The 27,242-nt window shown below is 38.2% G+C and overlaps 1 protein-coding gene across 12 annotated transcripts in view; it reads right to left on the reverse strand.

The window, feature by feature from the left end:
- The window catches only part of TANC1 (tetratricopeptide repeat, ankyrin repeat and coiled-coil containing 1), a 165,410-nt gene that overhangs the window by 4,350 nt on the left and 133,818 nt on the right, over positions 1-27,242 (reverse strand). For all 12 annotated transcript variants that reach the window (XM_058192090.1, XM_058192029.1, XM_058192070.1 and 9 more), the window contains 12 exons: positions 26,753-26,861; positions 24,078-24,200; positions 20,749-20,985; positions 18,623-18,808; positions 11,538-11,616; positions 9,619-9,752; positions 8,877-9,000; positions 8,429-8,604; positions 6,845-6,977; positions 4,491-4,582; positions 1,425-1,571; positions 796-896 (listed from right to left, as the gene is read on the reverse strand). In XM_058192090.1, the coding sequence (XP_058048073.1) occupies positions 796-896; positions 1,425-1,571; positions 4,491-4,582; positions 6,845-6,977; positions 8,429-8,604; positions 8,877-9,000; positions 9,619-9,752; positions 11,538-11,616; positions 18,623-18,808; positions 20,749-20,985; positions 24,078-24,200; positions 26,753-26,861 (1,641 nt within the window). The remainder of the gene's footprint in view (positions 1-795; positions 897-1,424; positions 1,572-4,490; positions 4,583-6,844; positions 6,978-8,428; positions 8,605-8,876; positions 9,001-9,618; positions 9,753-11,537; positions 11,617-18,622; positions 18,809-20,748; positions 20,986-24,077; positions 24,201-26,752; positions 26,862-27,242) is intronic.

Below are 27,242 nucleotides of genomic sequence, written 5' to 3' on the forward strand. Positions count from 1 at the left end.
TGGCTCATTACCAAAACAAGATGACACTTGATTGGCTCTCTAAACACTCATGCTCTTTGGCTACAATCAGATGAAGGAAAGCTACTTGATATCAACCTAAGCAAGTTGTGCTTCCTTTTTCTGGTTATTTGGCTATAATTTTTCATAGACTACAGATAATTGAACAAATATTGTTGCATTACATTCTTGATTAAATTATCTTTCCGTTGATATAAAATTCTATGGTATTACTCCAAAAAAAGTGGTGTTATTAGCCATCAAACCTCAAAAATACACTTTTCCCAAAATTCCCACAATTTTGGCCATAAACTGTACACATAACCATAATTTTCTTTTTAAAAAAAATTATACCAAATTTTCTTTTTAGAAAATTATACCAAAAAAGGTGATAGTAGGGCTATTTCATGTATATTGCACATCCCAATGGTTTCCCATTTTCAATTTCGTGTGAAGTCAGTGTTTGGTTATAGCATTTAAGGAGGTGATTTTAGCTATTTTTGGTGCTCCTACCAAAAATATCCCAATTAATTTTTTCCTCATAATACTCTGTCAATTAAGAATTTTTCTGTTCAGCTCCACAGACCATCATGGTACCCCACCAAGATTGGAAATTCTGCCAGCATAAACAAATAAAAGTAACACAAAATTAACACAAAATATCCATTAACAGCTTGGAAACCAGTAGAAAACTTCTTGGTCTTTTATCAAAACGTAATATTGAAGGCCGATTTATCATTCTTACACCTTTTTAAAAATATTACAAAATAAATATTATTGCAAAAGGTCTTTAAGTACCTGCTGTTCCTCTTGGCTCTTGCCCTAGCATAATATGCTTCATAGGATGTGGGTTTGAGGTCAAGGGCCTTGGTAGCAAATTCCTCTGCCATGCCAAAATCCTGCCAAAAATCACAGTGCGCAAATTAATGTAACCGTTTGACAGAGGAGTATCTGCTTAGATAACCTCAAGACATCTTCCTAATCCCATTTCTGCTGATTGTTTGAATCTGTTTGTGATCCATCTGTATCTGAGATACAGATGATTGCCATGAATTGAAGATATGTGTACCCAAATTGCTTTCAGTAATGCCTGGATGTCTGAAAGAACAGACATTGTAAAAGATGTCTGAAAAGGTATGTGAGCAGTCACATAACTCAGTGCTTAGCCAATGTCTAGAACGCATTTAGATGGTGCCCACTATCCTCGCCCTTAATCCCCACCCAATTTAAACAATTCCAAAAGAGCCAAAACTTTCAAGAACTCTATATTCTTGGATGAAACCATAAATCATTACAAATGTTTTTTTTAAGCAATTTGCCCGTTATCCAAATAAGCTGCTGACTTAGTATTATCTAAACTGGCAGTTCCACCCAGAATTATTTTCTGCAAGTTATACCATGGGGAAAAACTTGGAGAAGGAGCTTACATTAGTTTTTCTGCGACATCTCGATAAGTTCAGGTATAAGGAAACCCTGAGTTCATTGAAAGCTTTCATTTCTTCTCCAAAACTCTCTCGAGGAAACTTCCTTAAGGCATACTGATACCGCTGTGCTGCCTCCTTCATCTTCCCTTTCTGCAGATCAAACCATAGAACAACAATAATATTTCACTGCTAAAAGTGTTTTCATCTTTAAAATAAACTGGTAGTCCAGTGGGCATCATCAAAGACTAAAAAAAAGTTGATTTTCTTGATAAACAGTAATACTATTTAGTACTTCACATATTTTACTAAGAATAATTTTTACTGGATAATATAGACTTGGAATTTCATGCAGATTGTTTGAGGAATACTTGCATGTTTACTTTCAGGATCTATCTATGTATAGGCAAGAGTCTGCAATGTGATATGCTAGGGACCACAATGACCTTTAAAAAAACTAATTAAATCTGAAACTGCATTCTGTATCTTAATGAAACTGGGATGTTTAAAATATTTTTAAACAATATCCTATGTAAATATGTAACATCTTACCAATCAGTTTAAAAGTTATGAAGCTATTTCATTTTGGAAGCTACCTAGATTTCCAAATCTAAAACAAATAAAAATGAATAGAAAGACATTCAATATATTTTAACTTCTAACATAACACTGCCTTACATCTCGAGAAAGTTCAAATTTCTTCATCCAAGTAAACAACTTCTTCACATGTTTTGAAGGATAAAGCATTTATGGAGGTATGTATTTATAAATGTTCTTAATAATACATTTCTCTATAAAGTGTCCACTGCACTGAGATATAACCTAAGCAAGATTCAATTAAATTGTGTGCACATTCATTTAAAATATAATTGGCAATGGTTGAGTAATTTCTATTTGGAAAGTGTGTGAAGAAGGAATGGCGCTCCCTGCTGTCCCACTTGCAATACATTGCCATATATTTGTGCCTCTCAACTTTGGCAATTTTACAAGATGTGTAGACTTCAAAAACACAAAATATGCTGTCTGGAGAATTCTGGAAGTTGAAGCCAACGCATCTTAAAGTTGGTTGAGAAACACATACTGTCTTGACTTAAGATAAGCCTTGCTGTGCATTGTTTTGAATGTGGAGAAAAGCCGCTTCACAGCTCATAGGTGCATGTGCAGCATCACTTGGCAACTCCTTAAACCAACACCAACATTTCCTGGGATCATGTTGTAGCTGCGGAGGGCAGCTGCTGATGGCTGTTAGCTGTGAAGTACTCTTTTTCCCCTTTCTGCCTTTGTTTTATTCATCACACACAAAGGCTTGTGCAAACTGTGGTTCTGGAACATTCTAAAGCTTAGCTTTATCATATGAGGATAAAGCATTTATGGAGGTATGTATTTATAAATGTATAAATTATATATTAATAATAATTAAATCAATTTACTGAGCTGAGTTTCAAAGATTACTCCTTGGCCAGGGCTTTTAACTTCTTTTCGAAGTGTCGTAAGATGAGGAGAGATGGACTGTATGTCTTTCCATCAGGGGGAATCCTATGCACCTTATCCTTAAAATACAGCTATCAGTTCCCTACACCTCATTTAAAAATAAATGCTTTTAAGGCATCAAGGGGCTTTTTTACGCTTCATCATCAAACGGGCCTCATGTAGGTTGGTTCAGGCTCCCTTGTTACTCCTTTAAAGTCCCTGGTGCTAGTGCACCATCTAGGGAATTTGGCTATCATAGCTCCATATCTAAAAATGAAATTGAGAGGAAAGGCGGGGCGAAATCACAGGGTCCAGTGTATCCCTCCACTTCTCACTACTCTGCTTAGGTTGCCCTCTTCTTCTTTTCCCTTTGGAGAATAAGCACAAGCTCCCTTAATCACTTCTTAATCCTTAATTTAAAAGATACTGAATGGTTTCCGTTTTTGAAGTATTCATCTTGTAGTTCTCAAAAGTCTTTCCAAAATTGCTAGGACCTAAGGCAACTTACTTCTCCGAGAGCTGCTGACCATGAAAATTGTTCTCTTGGTTAATTACTTCTGTATGTCACACCAGAGAACTTTGTGCTCTGCAGACCAGTGAACCTTACATTATTTCACACAAGGAAAGTTATATGCATGCCAGAAAACTCAGCACTTTTTTTTGTCATGAAGACCTCAAAGCTCCATGCCTTTCATGGTGGGAATTGGCTTGCTTCATAGTTCATCAGAGTCTACGGGGCTGCTTTTATGTCTGCTGTCACTGCCAAAGGATACCCAATCAGGACACTCATGGAGCGTTCCCAGCTCCAATCCACCCAGTATTTATAACATCCATGCTTGGATGTTGCTGACTGGCCTCATGCGGCTTTTCACAAGGCAGTCTACTGTTCTATGTTATCGCAGACTATCACTCTACAATATGCTTTCTATTCTCTAATATGTGTCACGTAGAGAGTCATAAAGAATAATGAGAGTTCCGTTTTCTATAACTGCAATTCTTTTAAGTAATCATCTGCACATTCAAGCACCCCTCCCTTCGAGCCTCTTATCGCATCAAGCTCCTTAACCCTCCTCTCTGAAGGGGGCATCCGTAATAGGAAGGAACAGCCCAACCAAATGACCAACTTTAGAATGTTCCAGAGCTGTATAGCCTTCACAGGCACAAATCTGTGCATCTGAATGCTCTGGTTAGAAGTACATAACTAGTTATTCTTATTTCTCTTATGTAAGATTACATGGGATTCACAATTACCTATATTATTTCTCCATGTGGTTTTCACTGTCATTAGAGAAACCTTACTAGAATCAGGATTACATTGCATTATATTTGCACACAGTTCACGTATGAGTACAGAAACCAACATTTAAACATTAGTTGCAACAACCATTGCCTTGCTTACACCTTTATATTTTAAATGTAGTTATTTTATTTATCTTTTTCCTGCAGCCAAGACTAAGATTATTAATATTACAAATAAAAGTAAACATACTGCTGTCGAAAGCCCCTCTGCACATAATGGTAGTTTAGCAATGGATGTTTTACCAATACATATTACCTTTTCACTCATTCATTCAGATCTAATTACCCCAAGTATCCACCTACTTTATACATGATGTTTCCTTCTTCAATTAACTTCTGTAGAAGGATAATCAGAATATCAGGTTTTGAAGTAGCCATGGCCCAGGCTGCATTTCCTGAAATAAGTAAAATCAACATTTAAATGCATTCTAAGAAATTTTTCAAATGATTGACTACTATATTTATGTAACTCAACAGTGCCTCTTAGTTGACACTATCAGGAGTGCTCTCTCCCCATTTTAATCCAAACATGAAGCTTTACAGCATAATGATTTGTCTGACTAGAACAAACTAGCTCTTTTGCAAATGACGCAATTAAAAAGGCAATCTTAGCTTTTAGGCTGTTGCTGAATTTTTAGGCTAAGTCCTGACGCGAAAAAGGGATGTTGCTTGCAAGTAGATCAACTATTTCCACAAAGTGGCTGGCTATTCATGATCCAAGAGTCCCATAAAAAGTGGGATGCTTTAGTCTGTCTTCCAACAATCTCAGGAGGCCTTGCTGCTCTCAAGCCTACATCTTTGAAATGGATTCTGCAGGCTCTGAAACTCAAGGTGCTATAGAACAGTTTCCCTGTACTGGATTATATTAGCATGCCTTGCTGGGTTTTTTTTGGGTTTTTTTTTGGAATTCTATATATATTACTACAGCTATCTCTTCAAATCTGAGAATTTGGATGTATTGTTTAAAAGAACACATCCTAGGATGTTCACAGATTTTACTAAGCCTATCTGTTGAGGGCTGAAAAAGAAAAGCCAAACTTTTTTTGTTTTGTTTTTGACACTTGGACTGAAGAGAGCGTCTATTGGCTTACAAGTACCTAATTGCATTTGCCACTTTAGCACTTGTGGAAGTGTGGAAATATCTTTCCTGAACCAGAGTTCTTCCCAAGAAGAAATGGACCCTACCTCACTGTTCTGGATAGTGGGAAACAAAAGCAGCCTAGTAGAATCGCCATCTGCAAAGAAACAAAAGCCATTCCACCCTGGAGATACAATGGACGTCCTCACCCAGAGCCAGGAGGAAGTCAGGGTCTCAGTGAGAAGACCCAAGGTGAAGGTAAACCCGAGCAAGTCGGATGCCTTGTCTAGGAATCATCTGCCTTCTTGTTTGTCCCAGTGATTAAGGACATTAACAATACAAGATTGTCTGAGTTAATCAAATCAGGTTAGACTATTGTTTTTATTGCTCTGTTCCTGAATGCTTTGAGTCCTTTGTTGAAGTGGGCAGTCTACAAGTAACTGTATAAATAACTTAATAAATTCACTCTGAAGTAGGAATACTTCCCCAAAGGAGCAGGTCCAGAACTTTTAGACCAATGATTTCTGTTGGATTGTCATGTCTAACCCTACCTGCACGAGGAAAACCTGGAGCAATCATCCAGGCCCTTCTAGGTTAATTTACTGCAATATGCTTTACTTGGGGTTATATTTTAAAACTATTTGATAGCGACAATTAATAAAAAATGTACAGCCCACTCGGGGTGCAGTCTCTGGAAATGTCCAGCGTAGCTACTCAGGGCGCTGTATTGGTAGCCAGTGGACTTTTGGTTAGAATTTCAATAGCTAGCCATTACTTTTAAAACTCTACATGATTCTACATAACCTAGATATGCTTAGAACTGAAGACAAGCAATCTATCCAGGATATATATTAGACAAGGATCACAGATATTGATGGGTGGAGGACTTTCTCTCTCTCTCTCTCTGCTCCATCCTGAAGGAGCAGCCTTCCCCGATAGCTTTCGCAGAAGAACATTCAGAGTGCAATGTTGCCAGGCATTACCACGGGAGGGATCTTAATATAATTTTAATGAAAATATTTATTTTGCATTAGTGTTAATGAGTTATGCACCATTGAAAGTCCATGTGGAGTTGGCAGCCTAGAAATATTGTAATAAATTTAGCAATGTGGAATAACCTATTTCTGTCTTGTTCTTGGATGACTCCATTCTTTCTAATCTTATTTTGTTTCTATTATATCTGCTAATTTTTCATGATCTGTAATAGATATGTAACCGTTGAGGGGGTCTACGCTCTAAAAAACAGACAGACATGAAATTTTATATGAATTAACTGAACTATTAATCTGATTATTCTTCATGTGTTTAATAATTCTACCTTTTTTTATCACATTTGTAATTACAATTCAGCATTAAGTTTGAAGGTACCTGGGAGTTAAAGCCCAAGCTTTGGATACACACAGGCTAAGAATTTAACTTAAAATAGATAACATCTGAATTGCTAGAAATCTCTGTTTATTTAGGATAAGCATAATATTAGTACTAAAATCGTATTTATAAAATAGTCTGGTGCAAATAGTTTGGGCTTTGAAACATTCCTAAACAGAACCATTTTATTTTCTCAACACCTTTCACTGACCTAACTTGGCTCCTTTTCGAAGCAAGGTGACTACCACTGAGGTATTTCGACATCCAATGGCTCTGTCCAGCGGGCGCATTCCACTATTATCAACATGCTCAATTACGGCTCCCTTCTCCACTAAATACTGCACCTGTAGACAATAAAAATATAGAGCAATAAATCTTTTTAAAAAATCAACAATATTACTTTGTGGTAACTGGTGCAACCACTCAATCCTCAATTTGAAACAATACAACCGGGAACAGCTATTTCATGTATTTGTTTTGTACATCAATTTCCTACTACTGTAGTAGGATTATTTGATCAATAAAGTGCTCTACAGCTGTTTTTCCAGGAAGCATAATCTTGAAAGAAATGTTTAATTAATATTTCTTAATGTATTCCATCAAGCTACAAGAAACCTTTGGCATCAGTTGATTTGTAAATTAAAATATTTTCTACAGGTATTTAAAAAACACCAGGTAATTAATCATTTATATTACAAATATCCAGACTTTAACCATAAAATACCCTAAGCATTTTTTATACTTTATACTTGGCTAATTCAGAACACAGCAGCCTGAACAATTTTGCTCAAGTCTGGACTTGCACTTGTGTCATCTCTTCTGCAGAAGCTGCAGGTACAATTCACAGTGCTGGTTATCACCTTTAAAGCCCTACATGGCTTAGGGTCAGGTTATTTGAAGGTCCATGTCTCCCCTGTTCTATCCACCCACCCCCACAATCATGGGAAGGCAGGGAATACTACTGGTTTCATCAATTAGGGATTGTCATCTAGTGGAACCACGAAAAAGGTTCTTCTCAGTGATGGCCACTTTTTTATGGAACATCATTTCCCCCTCCCCCCCCCACCCCAGATACGGTTGGTCCCCACCCTCCTTCTTTTCCAAAAGGCCATAAAAACATTGCTTTGGCTGGGGACAACAGATGGAAATGGAGCTAATTAAGTGGTTAATCTAATTGTGTTGTTCTGCCATGAGGGGTGGCGGTAGGGTTTTTTTTATTATATGATGGATCTTTAAAATTTTTAAATGTTGTAAGCTGTCTGGAGTCACCTATATGTGCATTGGGCAACTATATAAATTTGTTAAGATGAATAAATAGTTCTGCAGCTAGACTGTTGTTACAGGCATCCATGCTATATGAAAGTGTACAATCTACAAATATATAAAGTACAAACCACAAAAATTAATACCGAAGCTATACTCAAGGACTTTGAGGCATCTTTTTGCATCTCATCTACTGAAATCACAATAAACAATGCAATTTTAATGTTAAGCAGTAGAAAAAAAAACAGGTTATGATGTTATTCCTTTCAGTATTTTGATCTGATGGTGTGAAACAACATTGAAGGTATTTTAATTGAGAATCAGCTAAGCAAAATATATGCATTTCTACATTACTCAACATTAAATAGCAGTTACATTTTTAAAAAAAAAATCTGTTAAATGTATTTCCTGTACGTACAAAAAAAGCAGTATGAATTTACTTAAATGGTATTCAAATGGATAAGATACCAATAGTTTTACTTGATTTCAGATAGTGAAATTGACAGAGAGGATAAAATGCATTCTGGCTTACAATATCTGAGTCTCCATAGAATGCTGCTAGATCCAAAGGTGTCCTTCCATTCTTGTCTGTTTGTCCTATTTTGGCATCTTTTTCAACCAAATATTGGACCACACTCTTATGTCCTTTGAGGCAAGCCCAGCTTAATGCTGTCAGGCCTTCCTTGTCCACTAATGAAATATCAGCACCTACATACAAACAAACAAAAAACGAGTGAGAAAATGTTTTTTTTAAATTAAGCTGATATTCATATATGATATTTTTCATTTAACTGCTTGACTTTCCCTAGAAAGCTCACAACACACACTGTTTAATTTCAACTGGAGTTTTGGTCTTTGCCTGAATTCATAAAAGTCAATCTATGTTCAGAAATACAGCAATAATAAATACTATCTCTATTAGAAAAACTGGAAAAATAAGGTCATTTGAATAAAAGTTTTGGAGAAGCTATTCATTGTACCTTTAGAGACTAGAAATTCAACAGTGCTCAGATGTCCTTCACAAGATGCCACCATGAGTGGTGTTCTGCTTTGCCTGTCACTTAAATTTATATCAGCACCATGTTCTAATAGAAGCTTTGCTATCTGGAAAAATGAAAAAAAGCCTCATTAGCCCTGCTGCAAAATTGCAACAATTGAAAGCAAAAAGAAAAGATGTCTTTCACATAAATTTCTGAACCTACATAAACTGGCCAACTGACTGAAACAAATTTAAACCACAAAATAAAAATTTCTCCTGACCATACTAGATCAGGGGGTAGTAAGGAGTTTCCAGAAGTAAAGATGTGACCCAGATATTATTTGAGATGTCCCAGAAATAATGGCAAAACAGCCCTATTCTGGGACAAGCCACCTCAAGGATACACATCAAAGGATTCATTACCAGAACCACCCATCTGCAACTGAGAACACTGAAAGTTTATGCACCAGAGACAAATTCCTTGTGTGCCCAATCATGCTTGGCCAATAAAGAATTCTCCTCTCCTCTCCTCTCCCCTCTCCTCTTCCCTTCTCTCTCCTCTACCTTCCCCTCTCTACTCAGCTAGTTTTACACATTTGTAGTTATATCTAAACAAAGCCATGGCTTTCGTTAATTCATTAGATTTCCTTTTGATTTCCAAAATGGCTACTGTGAGTTGATATTATGAATCTTTCCTTCATTCTGTCAATGAAACTGTTTTATGCATAATGGTGTAGCCCCACCTGCCAGTGCCCCTGACGCACAGCACAGAAAAGTGGAGGTATCCCTCTCTTATTAGGTCTTGCAACTAGAGCCCCGTGTTCAAGTAACAGCTCACATGCTTCCAGTTTTCCTCTCCCAGCAGCAGCAGTCAATGCTAAAAATTAAAGGAAAAGGAAAAAAATGTACTATATAGGTTTTAAAGGGGACCAGAAACTTATAAAGAAAAAACCATACGAACATTCTATGTACTAAGGCTACATAGAGCATATAATTAAATAATCACTAAAAGGGAACTTCCCTAGACCCTCAGATTTTAACTTCCATTATAATCAGAGAAGAAAATAATTCAGTTTGTTTGCATTAAAAATCAGAACTCTTGTCCCTATTTTAATAGGGTTATTTGACTCAACCTAAATTTAAAAATATGCTTGAACTTTTATCTAAAATACTACAGGGAAATACACTTAAAATAAAAAATAAAAAACCATGTCATTTGGCATTGGGAATAACTCTACTTATTTTAGGATTGTGCTGATCCAAGCAGTCTGACAGTTGTATCTATACTTTCTAACTGATCACTATGGGTAGTGTAAGGCAAGGCTAGCCACCGTGGTAAAAACAGAATGCAGACCTGTCTTCTATCTCAATATTGCTCATAGCTCTAAGGTCACTTAAGATACAAAAACAATGAATCTCAAGTATACCATATTGGGGAAAAAGCAAGTCCGGAGATTAGCTTGCACTGGGCTTAAACAAACAAGTTCCTCTGGGGGAAAAAAAAACTGCTCAGGAATGCTAACCATTCTAGCTGAAAAATCCCATCTCTAATCTGTCCGATGAATTCTGACTTTAGGAAAAGAAGTTTAAATGAAAATCTAAACAAGAAGCTGATGCAAAATGGAAAATATGAGCGCGATCCATTAGACCAGAGAGGAATGCTGCCACAAATGTTGAAAAAAGTTGGGGTGAAGGAAAGGACATTTTTCAGTTAAATGATTCGAACAGCTGAAAGCTGCTGTACTCAATATAAATTGTCTCGTTCGCTTTACTGTATCTCACATGGCATTTCAGATAATCGCCATTTCACAAACGTTGGCTTTTGTGCACAGCTACTTTCTGACACAGTGGAACAAAACTTATTGGAATTTAATTTCTAGCATACATCTTTTCTGGCAAAATAGGACAGTAGCTTTTGCACTACTGAATCAGGCCATGACTGATTCATCTCAGTGCTTTCCATCCTGATCCCACAATTCTAGGCAGATGTATTTTTTGTCCAGCCCGAGATAGAATTTGCAATCTTCAGCAAGTCAAACACAGGCATCTTTGAACATTGAGCACTCCTCCATTCTCAGATATTGGTCTAGTGTTGTACATTACATAATTAAGACAGACCCACTGAAAAAAGAAAAGGATCATTCTGTAATCAAAAAAAAAATCATTCAAAGAAATGGAAATTAATGCTTTGAGCCTCACTATACATGACGACAACCAGAAATACTAATTAGAATTAAACATTAAAATGATAAGAAGCTGCATTAACTTCATTTACTTAAGTACACTTTCATTGCACACTTTTCACAAAGAAATGAGAAGGGGCGCTGACAAAAGAAGCAAGCAAACTTTAAAATAAACAAGCATTGCCATGACAAAATAATGTGATTTTTAAAAGTCCAACATTGCTTCACAGAAAGTAACAACCTTAAAAAGTTCAGTCCCCTATTCATGCTTATCATGAGTATTAATACTATGACATAGTCACCCTGACACTATCATTACTATCTCTGGGAACACACCACAAACAATCACCAGATTTTCGATAGTGAATTAAGTTAGGTAATTGTGTGTCCTACATTGCTCTAAATCTACACATTTCACTCAGCTTTTACAATGCACCATTGTTTGGAAAGGTTTTTTAAAAAACTTTTAGCATATATACCTGTTTCTCCCCACAAAGTATCTGTTTCATTGATGTCAACTTTAGGCTCCTTGTCAATTCTAATCAAAAAACGAATGACCTACGAGAAGAAAAATGAAAAGGGAGGAAGGGAGGAGAAACAGTTGATGAAGTCCATCAAATCACAGGTTTGCTCAATTGCTGCACTTCATTACCGTAAATGATGCTCATGTAAACAATGAGTTTCAATTAAAGGACATATTATACATAGATTGTACTGAATTAAATTAACCGCAAAGCTGCCACGGATGTAACTTGTGAATAAAGCAGGTCTTTTTGCCTTTTAGCTTTGAAAAGTTCTAAATTAAAACTCCCCAATATTCAACTAGGCCAGTGGTTCTCAACCTTCACCACGGAATAACTTTTGTGGCCACGAACCATGATCTCGGACCCCTAAGACTTAACACAAGATTTAAATAGTAAGATTGTTTCAAAAGTCTTCATGGATCCCCTGTGATGACATGGGGGCCCTCCAGGAGTCCTTGGACCACAGATTGAGAACTAGTGAACCGGATTATCATCAGGAGTGGCCAATAGATTGTCTCAGAAGACAATGTGCCTATTATTGGTATCTTATTCCCTGCAATGTGCAGCTATTGGAGTACACTTATTTTTCATTAAAGTGGCAATAAGTCCCAACAGACTTTTGCATAAAAAGGTAAAAAATCAAACAGTTCCATGGGAAATGCTTAGATTATTCTGAATATGATTCTCTTGAAGTCTGAAACCATTGTTAATATATAAATACAACCTTGAAAACGTAACAGCTGTATTCAATGTTGTTTGATTTGTGCTATTAATCAATATTCAGTATAATTATGTTGAATTTCTTATAGAAGACAATTGGATTTGATTTGGATGGTTTTATGGAACTTTATGGAAAAGAAATTTGTGGTATATATATATTAGAGAACTATAGCTGGAGAATTAAGAGATTCAAAATCTGGAAAATAAGTGGGTGATTTATTAAGACTGTCTACGTTCTAATGAGTAAGACTTATTAGAGAAAAAAAGCAAAGGTATAACAAAGAATTCTGTTAAGTATTTCCACTTTCAAAGGTGAATCCCATATATAGACAATAGTGAAGATTTAATAAGGCGGGTAATTTCCTCCATCCCCTGGATCAGAGGTTGCTACTTAGAAGGGCCAAAGAAACATGCTTCTCATTACCCCCTGCTGTCGAGTGGGATCTCTCCAGATATTTGAATAGCCCTGATGATCAATGATTTGTGCAGACTTAGCTACTTCATCAAGCCAAATAGGCAGGGGTGCTGTTAGTATCTTTCTAGATGAGTAATGCCTCTTTTTTAAATGTTTGAATTCTTGTGTATGTGTATAACAACTGTTTTATAATGTATGATCTTGGTTTTAATATTTGATCATGATATAATAATTTTAAACAAAATTTGTGAACTTGAATCCTACTCAGAATCAGCTGAATGGAATGGTCTGTATCATTAGCGCTGCAAGCTGCCAAATACATTCATTAACACAAATCAGCATCCTGTTTTCCTCCCTCCTCGCCCCGCTCCCTGCCCCCCATACGTCTGGACTAGAAAGGACAAGACCTATGAAAGGACAGGCTGGTCTACAGCTGGATACTGTAACACAATTACTAGCCTCTTTATCATACCAACTAGAAGAGCAATATGAGGTGTATTGCCTTGGCCTCTGGGAGGAAACACAAAGAGCACAAAATTGGAGGCCTCCAGTGGTCTTCCATGAATTCACACACATTATAGCTTATGCCTGTGATGGTGAACCTATGGCAGGCGTGGCAGAGGTGGCATGCAGAGCCCTCTCTGTGAGCATGCATGCCATCGCCAGCTGCTCTTCTGGTTTCCGGTGCACGCATGCATGCCGGCCAGCTGATCTTTGTTTGTGCCGGAGTGCCGGAAACCCAAAGACCATGTGGTCTTTGGGTTTCCAGGGCTCCGGCACATGCAAAGACCAGCTGGCTGGCGTGCATACACATGCCAGAAAACTGAAGAGCAGGTAGCCAGCATGCACATGTGCACTGGCCAGCTGTCTTTGGGTTTCCCGGGCTCCGGCACGTGCGAAGATCAGCTGGCCAGCATGCATATACATGCCGGAAACCTGAAAAGCAGCTGGCAATGGCATGCCCGCTCACAGAGAGGGCTCTGTGTGCCACCTCTACCACGCCTGCCATACGTTCACCATCTGGTCTTTGAGTTTCCGGGCTGTGGCGTGCACTCCAGTTTGGGCACTCAGTGCCGAAAAGGTTTGCCATCACTGGCCTATGCAGACCCATCTTCTAACTCCTGAGATCGTACAGAATTATTAACTTCAATGCATATCATACAAGTAGGCACACTGTCTTTTAGGTGGCAATACCCTGCCATCTGGAAGTAAGAGCCTTCTCTGAGGGAGATGGGCATTTTAGAAATAGGAAACACAAATGAAAATAAATAAAAAGAAGTGCACTCCCTTGTTTATATGACAGTCCTTAAATTTTTGAAAACTATTACATTATAGCTAAACATACCCAGACACTTTAATCATTGTCCACAGAGCAATGTTGGCAGTTTTTATCGGAACTTGCTCCAACTTGTCACTATTCTAAAGGACGTTGGGTGTCCAGAACTGGACACAGTACAGTACAGTACAGGTAGTCCTCAAACCACACTTACAACCACAATGGAGCCCAAAATTTATGTTGCTAAGTGAAACATTTGTTAAGCGAGTTTTGCCCCATTTTATGACCTTTTTTTACCACGGTTATTAAATGAATCAGTGCAATTGTTAAGTTAGTAGCATGTTAGTTCAGTGAATCTGGCTTTCCCATTGACTTTGCTTGTCAGAAGGTCACAAAAAGTGATCACATGACTCCAAGACACTGCAACCATCATAAATATGAAGCAGTTGCCAAACATCCGAATTTTGATCACGTGGATGCTACAATGGTCACAAGTGTGGAAAATGGTCATAAATCACTTTTTTTTCAAAGTTAGCTGTTGTAACTTTAAACTGTCACTAAACGAACTGGTGTAAGTCGAGGACTACCTGTAGTTCAAATGAGGTCAAATTGGGGCAGGGTAGACTGTAACAATTACTTCATGTAATCTGGACTCTATGGTGTGTTAATGCATCTCAAGGTAGCATTTGCCTTTTTAGCAGATGCATTGCACTGCCATGTTTAATGCCCACTCACTGAGGACATCCAGATCCTTTATACATGTACTGCAGGGGTGGGTTTCAAATTTTTTTACGATCGGTTCTGTGGGTGTGGCTTGGTGGGCGTGGCAGGGAAAGGATACTGTAAAATCTCCATTCCCACCCCACTCCACAGGAAGGATACTGCAAAATCCCCATTTCCTCCCAATCAGCTGGGACTCGGGAGGCAGAGAATAGATAGGGGTGGGGCCAGTCAGAACTTTTACTACCAGTCCTCCGAACTACTCAAAATTTCTGCTACTAGTTCTCCAGAACTGGTCAGAACCTGCTGAAACCCACTTCTAATGTACTGCCACCAAACTAGATTTCCCCTCCTCCTATACTTATGCCTTTCATTTCTCTTATCCAGAGGCAGAACTGTACATTTCTCCCTGCTAAATTCCATCTTTTTTCATTCCGACCTACCGCTAAAACCTGAGTACCGTATATACTCGAGTATAAGCCGAGTTTTTCAGCACGTTTTTTGTGCTGAAAAACATCCCCTCGGCTTATACTCGAGTATATACGGCTTATACTCGAGGTTTTTTTTCTTCTTCTTTTTTTCACATTATACCGGATGGTGCAAACTTGGCGGGCTTTTGCATTAGCGCGGGGAAGCCCTGCCGGTGCAGTGAGAGGCGGGCGGGGAGCCGCCAGCCTTCTCGGCTGAGGAGGAGGCTTTCCTGACCGGTAGCTGCCTCATTTCCCTCCCTCGGCTTATACTCGAGTCCCCAGTTTACCCCAGTTTTTTGGGGTAAAATTGGGGACCTCGGCTTATACTCGGATCGGCTTATATTCGAGTATATACGGTAAATCTTTTCTAAAGCATTAGCCATTAAGAGGAGGAAACTTAAAGGTAGTTTGCATCACCTGCAGGGTATATTTACAACAAACACATGGTAGTGTTTATGCTGCCTTGGAACAGACATTAAGTTGGCAAATTTATAGTTTCCTGGTTTCTCTTTTTAAAGATGGATATTATATTTGCTGTTTTTGGATGTTCTGGGATTTTGCCAATCCTCCAGGAGTTCTCATACACAATCAAGAGTGGTTCTCCAACCATTTCCACTAATTCCCTTAGGGCTGTAGGATGTAATCCATCTGGCCTTGTCTGTTGTAAGCTGCAATTCCCTCCTCCTCTCAGTGGCATAACAAGGACCGTGTAAAGTTCCACCTCTTTTCTAAGAGAGGACATACTGCATACAGTTTCTGCAATCCATAGTTCCAGAAGTTTCTGGAACCACCTTGTATTCTTCTTTGATTATGTGTCCTTCCCTTCCCTAATCCTTTCTTGTATATGTCCCTTTTCCTCTTCAACATTTTAGAGAGTTCTGCCTATATCCATGCTGGCCTCTTTAGAGATCTTTTAATTTTATAGAAGTTATTTACAACTGTTTCTTCATATCTTGTTTCATGGGATTTTTCATCCTTCCTGGATTACTTTTTTCTTTCAGGATTTCAAGCCAATGAAATTAATCTCTCCTCCCTCACAGCTCACCGAAGTCTGCTTTTCATTACTATGCAGGTATGACTCAGTACTTTTTTCTTTTGGATATTATAAATTCAAAGATAACACAATCATTTTCTCACAATGTGTTCATCACCATTCTTCAACCAGTTCCTCCTCCTTGGTGAGGGTTAGGTTCAGGATAGCAAATACTTTGTGCTTTTTGACCAAGTAATGAACAATAACAAACAGGATTTTTCGTTACTTCTAATTCTCAGCGGTTATATTCCCAGCAGAAGTCAATTTAAATTCCCTGTTCTCTGACATAGAAAAGCCTCATCCATATGGCCTGCTTGCCCGCACGCTTTGTTATAAATTCCCAAGTCTGTCTGAAGGGAAAACCTGTGATATTTGGGTAAGAGGCCACTTCTATTCTAGAGTCTGGGTGTGATGTGAACCTCAAATGAATTTCTTGTTGAGAAGTCTCTTGGCTCATGAATGAGAGGACTGATTGCAACAAACCAGTTTAATAAATGCCTGCCTATGCTTTGTGACCTTTCACAAAACAAAAAAAAGTCATTTATGCCCATTAGAGGGTGAAAATTTGTTCTCACAATGTTGTCTTTTTTTGAAATGGAATTTTTGGAGCCTGAAGTTTGAATCTTAGGTGCCTCCAATAGGAGGGTTAAATAAAAGTTAACAATTAAGAAGCAGAAAAAAAGTAAAATATCAGTAAAGAATAATCTTTACTTTAAAGAAAAAAAAGCTGTGAAGATCAAAAACAAACAGAAGGGAGGGTTGGCAGGACTGAGACATGGGAGGGGATGTGTGTGTGAGCCTTCCCCTGAACATTTTATAAGCTCTTTCCATAAAGTTCTAAATGGGGCTCAACTTTATAACTTATCTGTGCGAATCAAAGAGATACCCTGAAGTATGTGTGTGTATATATATGTATACATACATACATTCATATTAACACATTATTTTAGATACATATTCTGTCTTACTTAAAACAAAAAAAATTAAAGAAGCAATTCTTTGTTTCTGCTGGTTCTTTACAGATAATTTCTTTAAGAAGCCTCTACAGCAGGGATGTCAAACTTGTGGCCCGTGGGCCGGATGCGTCACACTCTGGCCACGCCCACTCCCAATTTAGCAAAGGGTTAAAAAGTCGTGATACATCACGTGACGACACTGTGACGATGCGAGTTTGACACCCCTGCTCTACAGGATCTACTGCTAACCATATAATAATGAAGGAACACGTAAAAAAGCAAACTATTACAATATGAATCGAATAACAAATGTTTATTGCTAATAATATCTGGATATTCTGTTGCAATTAAATAGAAGTTTTTCACTTTGTTTGGATTTTATTTTAAAACCAAAAGGAATCTTCTATTTACACAGGAAGACCTATCCTGCTTTACTCCATGCACAGCATAGAGTTCAACATGTTTTTAAAAGTTGCAATAAAAATATTACAGATGTTAAACTTTGCAAGGAAAGATTAATTTGATAAAATTATAGATGCATCAGGTGAGCCTTTGAGCCCAATATCGCCAATGAAGTAGCTTTAGTTACAAACTAAAGTATGTTGCCTAGCTAGCTGAAACCAAGCCCAAAATCAAAGGCAATTAAAAAAAAACCCAGTCAAGACTCTGTTTGCTATACATGCTAAAATTGTGAGCATCCAAATTTGGCAGTGGTGCAGGCTGGGTTCAGTATTAATCCAGTATAAGCAGGCCTATTGTATATGCTAACCTTTTTTGGTTCCCATTTTACACAAAGATGCAATAAATATGGTTCTTTGTATGGGGGAAAAAGTATCTCTTTTTTTAAATCTATGAACAGATGTAATGAGCATTTGGAACAACCTTGAGGAACAGGAAGAAGAACTGGAACCAAAATAATAGATAAAAGAAATCTGAGTCCAGGCTAGAACTGTAGCTCCCCAGTTCTCATGAAGATAAAGGGAGGGAGGGGAGGAAGGTGTACTCAGACTGGCAAGATTTTGTTATAATAGCTCTATAATAAAAGTGGCAGAGGTGGTATTCAGCAGGTTCTGACCAGTTCTGGAGAACCGGTAGCGGAAATTTTGAGTACTTCAAGAACCAATAAATACCACCTCTGACTGGCCCCGCCCCCCATCTATTCTCTGCCTCCCAAGTCCCAGCTGATTGGGACAAAATGGGGATTTTGCAGTAACCTTCCCCTGGAGTGGGAAGGGAATGGGGATTTTACAGTATCCTTCCCCTGGAGTGGATGGGAATGGAGATTTTACAGTATCCTTCCTCTGCCACGCCCACCAAACCACGCCCACAGAACTGGTAGTAAAAAAAATTTGAATCTCACCACTGAAAAGTGGCTTCCATGACTTTCCTAATCTGGTGTACCCTGAAGGAGTGAGAACAGGCTGTGGAAAAATGAGAGGAGACAAGTTACCTGGCCATGTCCCATGCTTGAAGAGGCAGTTAGGGCCTGCTGAAGAGCCTGCTTCTTTGACAGAGAGCTTTGCTGGTGAGGTGAAGTCTGCCAATCTACGCTGAGCATATATTCGAGAATATCAACGTGGCCTCTTAGAGCACTATGAACCAAAGCGCATTGTCCCTTTTTGTCCAAGTGATCGATCTATTTTAAAGGGAGGAGAAGATGCATCAAGCAAAATAATAATCAAAACAACAAGCTCCAGTTTAGAGTATTGGATCAGGAGAAGGGCCCCCAATGCCTTTAGGGCTGTGCTTTTGGCATCCCAAATATTACAAAACAAACATAGTCTCTTCTCACTCTCACGATTTTATAATAAGGCCAATTTTTTAAAAGAATTATTAGAAGGCCTGATAATATGTTTCAAACAAAATGATTTTTCCCTTTCCCAAATGATTTCAATGTAGTAACTGGGTTAATTATAAACTAGTAGTTGCTTTTCAGCCACAAAAGGTTGGCCAAGGTACATGCAAAAGACAAAAATCCTATCAGAGGATTTCTTGGCAACCTATCAGTCACCAAACATTACAGCGTGCCAAGAATTATTTACTAGCCAATGTTTCTTTCATAGTATCAACAACATGAAACAGCGTGGGGTAGATCAAAGCAATAATAAAAAAGAGGTGATTTAATTTCTTGACTATAAGCTGATGCTTTAGGAAGCTTAGAGAAAAAAGAAAAGGCAATGGTAACAACACTAGAAAATGACACTTAGTTGGAGAGAGGAGGCAACCTATTAATTAGTAATTATTTCTCCTGACTCAAAAGAACCTTGTAAAAAGGGAGGGATGAGATCAAAGCCATGGCAAGCTCAAGATCCCACAAAAATAGCACTGGAGTGTCATGCTATAAACTTTGGGGCATGTTTGCAATGTCAAAACACATAGAAAAAGGATGGGGTTTATGTAGCTGTCAGGGTTCCAAGTAATAATCCCATATCAAGCAAAACTCCGAGGCAGGTGAAGTCCTCAAGGAATAGCTTTATTGGAACTATCATATTGGCACTGATCTGGTGACAACCGACTCTAAAAGTTCCTGTGATTTTCACCTAATTAAAAGTGAAAGTTTGTCACTTCTCTCAAACCCTCAGTCACATGGTCCAATCAGTATACAGTCCAGTTGCTAGATGACCTCAGTCTCCTCCTACTGAACACCTGCGGGGCTGTCCTTGGTTCCCATGGGGAAGCATTTTGTTTTGGCTACAGCACCCCAGCTATCTCTATTCCCCACTCCCTATCCCTCAGCTCCAGTATGTGTCAGCACTGAAGCGGAAAAATAAACATGGCCTCAGTTCAGCCAACTTCAGGGTTGACAGTAGCAGTGCTGTTCTTGTAAGCATGACCCTTCTTGCTCTCCATAGAGGCCACCGGGTCAGGCTGATTTTGTAGCATCCATAAGTACACGTCAATATTCTACCTCTCAAATCTCTGGAAGGCACAAGCTTCTTCTAATAAACTTACAGCTCTGACAGCACATGTCTCAATTGGAGCTCTTTCTCCCCGTTCATTTATTTTTCTTCTTCTTGCAAAGCATCTACTCTGCCTCAAGGATTCGGCTAATGCTTCAATTTAATTACCATTTCCCCCAAAATAAGACATCCCCTGATAATAAACCCAATTGGGCTTTTGAGCGCATAGCAATAAGGCTAAGCGCTTAGTTCAGGGTTCAAAAAAATATAAGACAAGGCCTTATTTTTGGGGGAACACGGTATTTAATTATTTACTTATATTACCATTTTAACCATTTCTTGGTACATAATTCTGAAATAATACAAATACTTGTCACCAACTCTTAAGATACACTAAATGTTAGAAAAGTAGGGCCATATGTAGTTGCATCATGTGCCTTTTAACTTAAATTTTCTCCAAGCAATTTTGCACAAACCTGAGTAGGACATCAGCCCCATGGTTAGAGTTTCATACATCATTTTTCCACGTTTAATTCACAGAAAGCATATCCTGATGGAGCACACTCTGCTTATCAACAACATTGCTACAACTAAAGCACTATGGCGTGGAAGATGAATCTAATTGCCATTGTTATTGCTTGAATTCCAAATATGCAAAGTCTCTTATGAAACTTACCTTTGCTCCTCTTTTGCTAAGAAGTGAAACTATGTGCATATGGCCTGCAGCTGCTGCACAGCAAAGTGAAGTCATCCCATTTTCAGATGCTCCATCAATCAAAGCCCCAAATTCTAGGAGGAGGAGGACCATTTCTTCATGCCCAAGATGAGATTGCACGCACAATATTGGGGCATTGTTGAGGACTTCTGTCCTGTAATTTACATTTGCACCACCCAGAATCAGCAGACGACTCACCTAGGTTTAAAAAAATTAAATCACTGTCTCATTTTGATAATATTATTTTTGAAATTAATTTGATTCTGAGTGTTAAATCAGGAAACTGATTCAGGTCACCTGAAGGTCATTCCTTTATTCTGTGGATAAAATATATATTTATCCTTTGTTCCTTTATAGATATTCCTCAAATTACGACCACAATTGAGCCCAACATTTCTGTTGCTAAATGAGACAGTTGTGAATTTTGCCCCACTTAATACCCTTTCTTGCCACCGTTAAGTGAATCACTGCAGTTGTTAAATTATTAACACAGCTGTTAAATGAATCTGGCTTCCCCATTGACTTTGTTTGTCAGAAGGTCACAAAAGGTGATTATATGATCCTGGGACACAGTAACCGTCATAAGTGCCTGAATTTTGATCACCCAATCATGAGCATGTTTCAAGAGTCATAAATGTGGGAAACAGTCATAAATCACTTTTTTTGGTGACATTGTCACTAAATGTTGTACGTCGAGGACTACCTGTATAATCTAAATAAACACTGAAACATATACAGCAATTAAAATGTATACAGAAAAATGACAGCCCAAACAAATCAAAACTTTAAGGAAGGTGCCAATCAATTTCAATAACTTAAAAGCTACAGATTGAAATTTCACTATTGTCCTTTATATTTTATAAAAATTAACCTTAAAAGGAAAGCAAGGGTATCGTTGTTATGAGGAATAAAAATTATTAGTTGCTCTGTCTGTTTTTTTAAGATGAAGACATTCTGCACAGCCTTCTTTTCTCTTCCTAAGCTTTTCCCAAAAAACCTTCTAATTGGGACGAAGAAGAATTATGTAAACCCAGGTGGCAGGATGTTTCATGTGCAAAAGGAATAAGAATGATTGTGTAAGCTGTTTATACAATGAGACACAGTCCTCTGTGTTTGCATTATTATTATGAGTCATATTTATAGGCTGCTCTGCCTTAAATTATTCACTTCAAAAGTGCAGTATCTGCTGTCTAAATGGCACTTTTATAATCTACAGGAACTAACTGATGTTTCTTTGTGCCTATTCAGCATAAAGTTTAATACAATCTATACAGGTAGTCCTCAACCTATGGCCACAATTGAGCCCCAAATTTATGTTGCTAAGTGAGATGGTTGTTAAGTGAATTTTGCTCCATTTTACGACCTTTCTTGGCACAGTTGTTAAGTGAATCACTGGAGTTGCTAAGTTAGTAACACAGATGTTAAGTGAAACTCGCTTGCCCATTGACTTTGCTTGTCAGAAGGTTGCAAAAGGTGATCACACCATACCGGGACACTGCACCCATCATAAATATGTTGCCAAGTATTCAAATTCTGATCACATGACCATGGAATGCTGCAATGGTTGTAAGTGTGAAAAATGGTCATAAGTCTCTTTTTTCAGTGATGTAACTTTGAACGGTCACTAAATAAACGGTGGTAAGTCAAGGACTACCTGCACATATTAAACGGAGCCAATTTGGTTCAGTGATTAAGGCATCAGGCTAGAAACGAGAATGGTTCTAGTCCTGACTTGGGCACAAAGCCAGCTGAGTGACCTTGGGCTAGTCACTTGGTGTGAACTCTAGGAAGGAAACAATGGCAAACCACTTCTGAAAAACCTTGCCAAGAAAACTGCAGAGACCTGTCCATGCAGTCTCCAAGAATCAGACATGATTGAACAGAAGAAAAAGGAGCATATTATAGCATTTTCTGTACCACAGGACCAAAGACCAATGGTCTCCCAACATGTTTTAGTAATATCTTAATTTAATATTTATCTGGGACTACTGCAGTCACAGACTTTAATCTAATTGACTCAGTATGATTTTCCACTTAAACATTGCTCTGGAGTAAGCTGATAAACGTTATTATGGCAATTCACTGGCAATTTACTCAGTATAACTGCTGCCATTATTACCATAAATTTAGACTCCTACAGGTTACGGTTCCTTAGTACAATTGCAAGCTGAGTTGCACTGAATTCTATGGCTCACTATTAAACAATTACAATATTATAATTCTTAAAATTATAAATACTACACACACGCGCACACATATACCTCTAGTCCTCTAATGGTACTGTATCAGGCCAAATGACACTAATGAGGACATTTGATTTGATTAATTTGAAGAATGATTACATTCAATGGAATCCAAGTTAGTTGGGGCTAAGTTCAGCTAGTACAGTGTGGGTGACTTTGATGTAAATGAAGAATCAGTTTATTCAAATAATGTTCATTCATTCATAATGTAGAAGATAGAACCCTATATAACGCTAGAGAATTTGACCACCTTAACTTGTCTAGCTTAACAATTGTAGGAGCAATGACTTCATCTAGCTTTCTTCCACTGAGGTTTTCTCCTGAGATGGGGATTTTTTCCCCCCAATTAATTCTGCAAATGCAGATAGCCAAATATTGCCTCAGAATCTGGGCATATTTTTGTAATAGCACATGCCTTTTTTCATAAAATTGGTTGCTTTTTATGCCCTTACCCTCATTGGTTCTGTTTGCCATCCTAACTAGTAACTTTTCAAAAACAACTAAGTTTTGAAGAAGAAAAAAACTTTTCAAACACAACCTCAATTGAGCTAAGATTGGATGCAATGGCTCAAAGGGCACTTTTTTTTTTTTAATTTACATTTATATCCTGCCCTTCTCCGAAGACTCAGGGCGGCTTACAGTGTATAAGGCAATAGTCTCATTCTATTTGTATATTTACAAAGTCAACTTATTGCCCCCCCAACAATCTGGGTCCTCATTTTACCTACCTTATAAAGGATGGAAGGCTGAGTCAACCTTGGGCCGGGCTTGAACCTGCAGTAATTGCAGGCTGCTGTGTTCTAATAACAGGCTTCTTAACAGCCTGAGCTACCACGGGTACCACTTTTCCACTTTATGATTTGAAAACTGATGGAATATTCCTGTATTTCTCTTCATACTGGAACAAATTCTCAACACATTTAAAACTGATTATTTTTTTAAAAGAAAGATGTTCCCCCCCCCCATACCAACTACCAAATCTTTGTTATTATTATTTTTAAAATCAGAACACAAATTGGAAACATAACCAATAATTTATTTTCTTACCTTTACATTTGGTGTGTAGAGATTTCTCAAAGATGCAAGTGCTGCTGACAAACTATCAGTGCTGTAGCCAATCCACAGGGCCTGAAGGTGACTGGAGGAAATGCCCATTTTTCTACTCAGTCCCTGGCAAGACACAATGAATGCTGATGATAACAAAAACTGAAACAACAGAATTGCAGGGAGGGGAAACTACAGAAAGAAGCCTTGAATGTTCCTTGACATTATTTAAAAAAAAAAAGCCCTCATGGACTAAATTCTCACAGTTCAGGGTGGTTATCATAGTGGCTTGTCAGATATAAAAATATACTTAAGGAACTTAATCTTTTAAAAGGGGAAATTTTGAGCAGTTTGGAGAACCAGTAGTAAAAATTCTGACTGGCCTCGCCCCCATCTATTCTCTGCCTCCCAAGTCCCAGCTGATCGGGAGGAAATGGGGATTTTTGCAGTAACCTTGCCCCAGAATGGGGAGGGAATAGGGATTTTTGCAGTAACCTTGCCATGGAGTGGGGAGGGAATGGAGATTTTACAGTAACCTTCCCCTGCCACACCCACCAAGCCACACCCACAGAACCGGTAATAAAAATCTTTGAAACCCACCACTGAACTATGCATGTTTGCACAGATACAGATGCAGCTCTTGGAAAAAAAAGGGGGATTGCCCATCCAATTTAAAAGTCCTGAATGGTTCAAAATGGTCTGTCCACTCCTGAAGAAGCTCGCTCTGCAGCCAGAAATTTGCCAACTGTTGCCCTAGTACCAATATCCCTTTCTGGGACAAATAGTTGAGAGAATGCTGTAGGTATAGCTCTAGTCTTTTCCCCCAAGTATCTTAATTTTTTTCAATTTCAGTTCCAGTCTGGTTTTGGGGGGGAAATAATCTGTCTTTCTAGCTATCTAACTATTCAATTTATCTAATCAATTTATATAGACATCTTTCTCATATTTTATGATTCTGGTCAGCTTACCATAAAAATATTAACAAAAACAGAAATCTAAAAAATAAAGCAACCATAGAAACAAGCATTAAAAATAATAAAAACAATTTAAAAAACCCATATGGTATAACTACGGTCATCTTGTCTAATAAGTATCTGAGGAGTATACCTCTGGCCATGGATAGTTACTGGCATGATTTTGACCCTACCTGCGTTTAACATCAAAATAAAGCCCTGCAGCTGAGTGTCATCAATAGGAGTTAGTAAAGGCTAGAGATGTTACTGGATCTGCAACCAGCATCTACTGGATGGGGTGGATAAAGGTCAATAAACTGAAACCAGACAGATACTTTGTGGACGGATAGTTCCTAAGTATTGGAATTGGGATGCTGCCACATTTGAACGATTTAGATTCTCTCAGAAGAACAGACGTATGATTTGGAAACATTCCTAAAGCAATCAAGAATATGGGAGGTCTATGAATAACTGAAGGGACGCGGTGGCTCAGGGGCTAGGACATTGAGCTTGTCGATCGAAAGGTCGGCAGCTCAGCGGTTCGAATCCCTAGTGCTACCGTGTAATGGGGTGAGCTCCCGTTACTTGTCCCAGCTTCTGCCAACCTAGCAGTTTCGAAAGCATGTAAAAATGCAAGTAGAAAAAATAGGGACCACCTTTGGTGGGAAGGTAACAGCGTTCCGTGCGCCTTTGGCGTTGAGTCATGCCGGCCACATGACCACGGAGACGTCTTCGGACAGCGCTGGCTCTTCGGCTTTGAAACGGAGATGAGCACCGCCCCCTAGAGTCGGCAACGACTAGCACGTATGTGCGAGGGGAACCTTTACCTTTACTTATGAATAACTAGGAGACCCTACTGCAAACTTCAGCAGGTATTCCAATTATGCTTTTCCTAGACATAAGGAGTCTAACTATTAATATTCAGACACTGATAAATTCAGATTTATTAGATTACTTTAATGCATTTTTGATAGGACTTCTCCAAGTTGTTTTCAAAAGGAGAGCTTGGTTACAATGCGGGTTACTCAGGGGTGTCTGTCTGGGTGTATTGAAGAAACTGCCCCGGCTGCCAATTATATGCTGGGGTAGGTTCAAAGCTCTAAACAACCTAAGCTCAGGGTAGCCAAGGGATCAGCTGCGTTGTTATAAACTGATTCTATTTCTGAGATCATTAGAGGAGGACTTAATGCATATATTCAGAAAAACTAGGAACTGTTCAGTGGTCTTCTGTTAGCAGTTTTCTGTTTAGTGATATTTAAAGGTTTTCTCTCTTTTGCCTCCATTCTGGAATGCTAAAATCACTGAAATTCCCAGAGCACCTAATATTATATCTTAATGTTGCACTTGAAAATCGGTATCTTAAACCAAGCCTTCTCTATTTGAATGTTCAAGTAATGGCTTTTGTTTCTGTATTTGTTTCCCTTTTTCTGTTTGTTTGTTTTTAAATTGGGTATTTTGTGTTTCATAAATGGTTTTGGAATGGTTTTGTATATGAAGCAAGTAACAATAATAAAGAATAACTATTATTATGCATAACAATGTGAAATCACAGCTGCCAACTGTGATTTCAACTGGAGGCCAACACCACAGCTTCTTTAGTGGTGTTGGCCTCCAGTTCTTTCTAAGCACCGGGAATCTTGTGATGTAAGGCATTGTGACAGAAATGCCTAACAAAGAATAAGCCAAAAAGGCAGATTAAATGGAAGAATAAAATGTATCTCTTACCTTAAAAATGTGAGCTTTAAGAATGTGATGCCCAAGTTCCATTGTTTGCTGACGGTTAAGTTTGCCTTCCTGACGTGAAAAGAGGAATGCAAGAAGAGCATGTCCATTCCTAAATGCAATAATAAAAAGAATGGAGACAAATTTAAAATAGTTCTCAATAAGTCCCCTCAGAATATCTCAACCGATAAATTTTCATTCTCGCTTTTCTCTGCCCACAGTTTAAATTTCAAAATATATTAAACTTAGGAAGTTAAAAAACTATTAGTACTACAGATAGTCCTTGACTTATAAGCACAACTGAACCTAGAATTTTGGTTGTAAGCTGTTGCAGTTGTAAATCGAGTCACCACATGACCAGATTCGATTTTATGACCATTTTATGAAAGTCATTAAGTGAGATACAGCCATTAGTTAAGTAAAGCACATGGTTGTAAGTCCTCATTCAACTTATCCAATGGACTTTTTTTTTGCCAGAAAAGCTATTCTCCAA

Source organism: Ahaetulla prasina, chromosome 1, assembly GCF_028640845.1.
Source record: "Ahaetulla prasina isolate Xishuangbanna chromosome 1, ASM2864084v1, whole genome shotgun sequence".
Classification (NCBI taxonomy): Eukaryota; Metazoa; Chordata; class Lepidosauria; order Squamata; family Colubridae; genus Ahaetulla; species Ahaetulla prasina.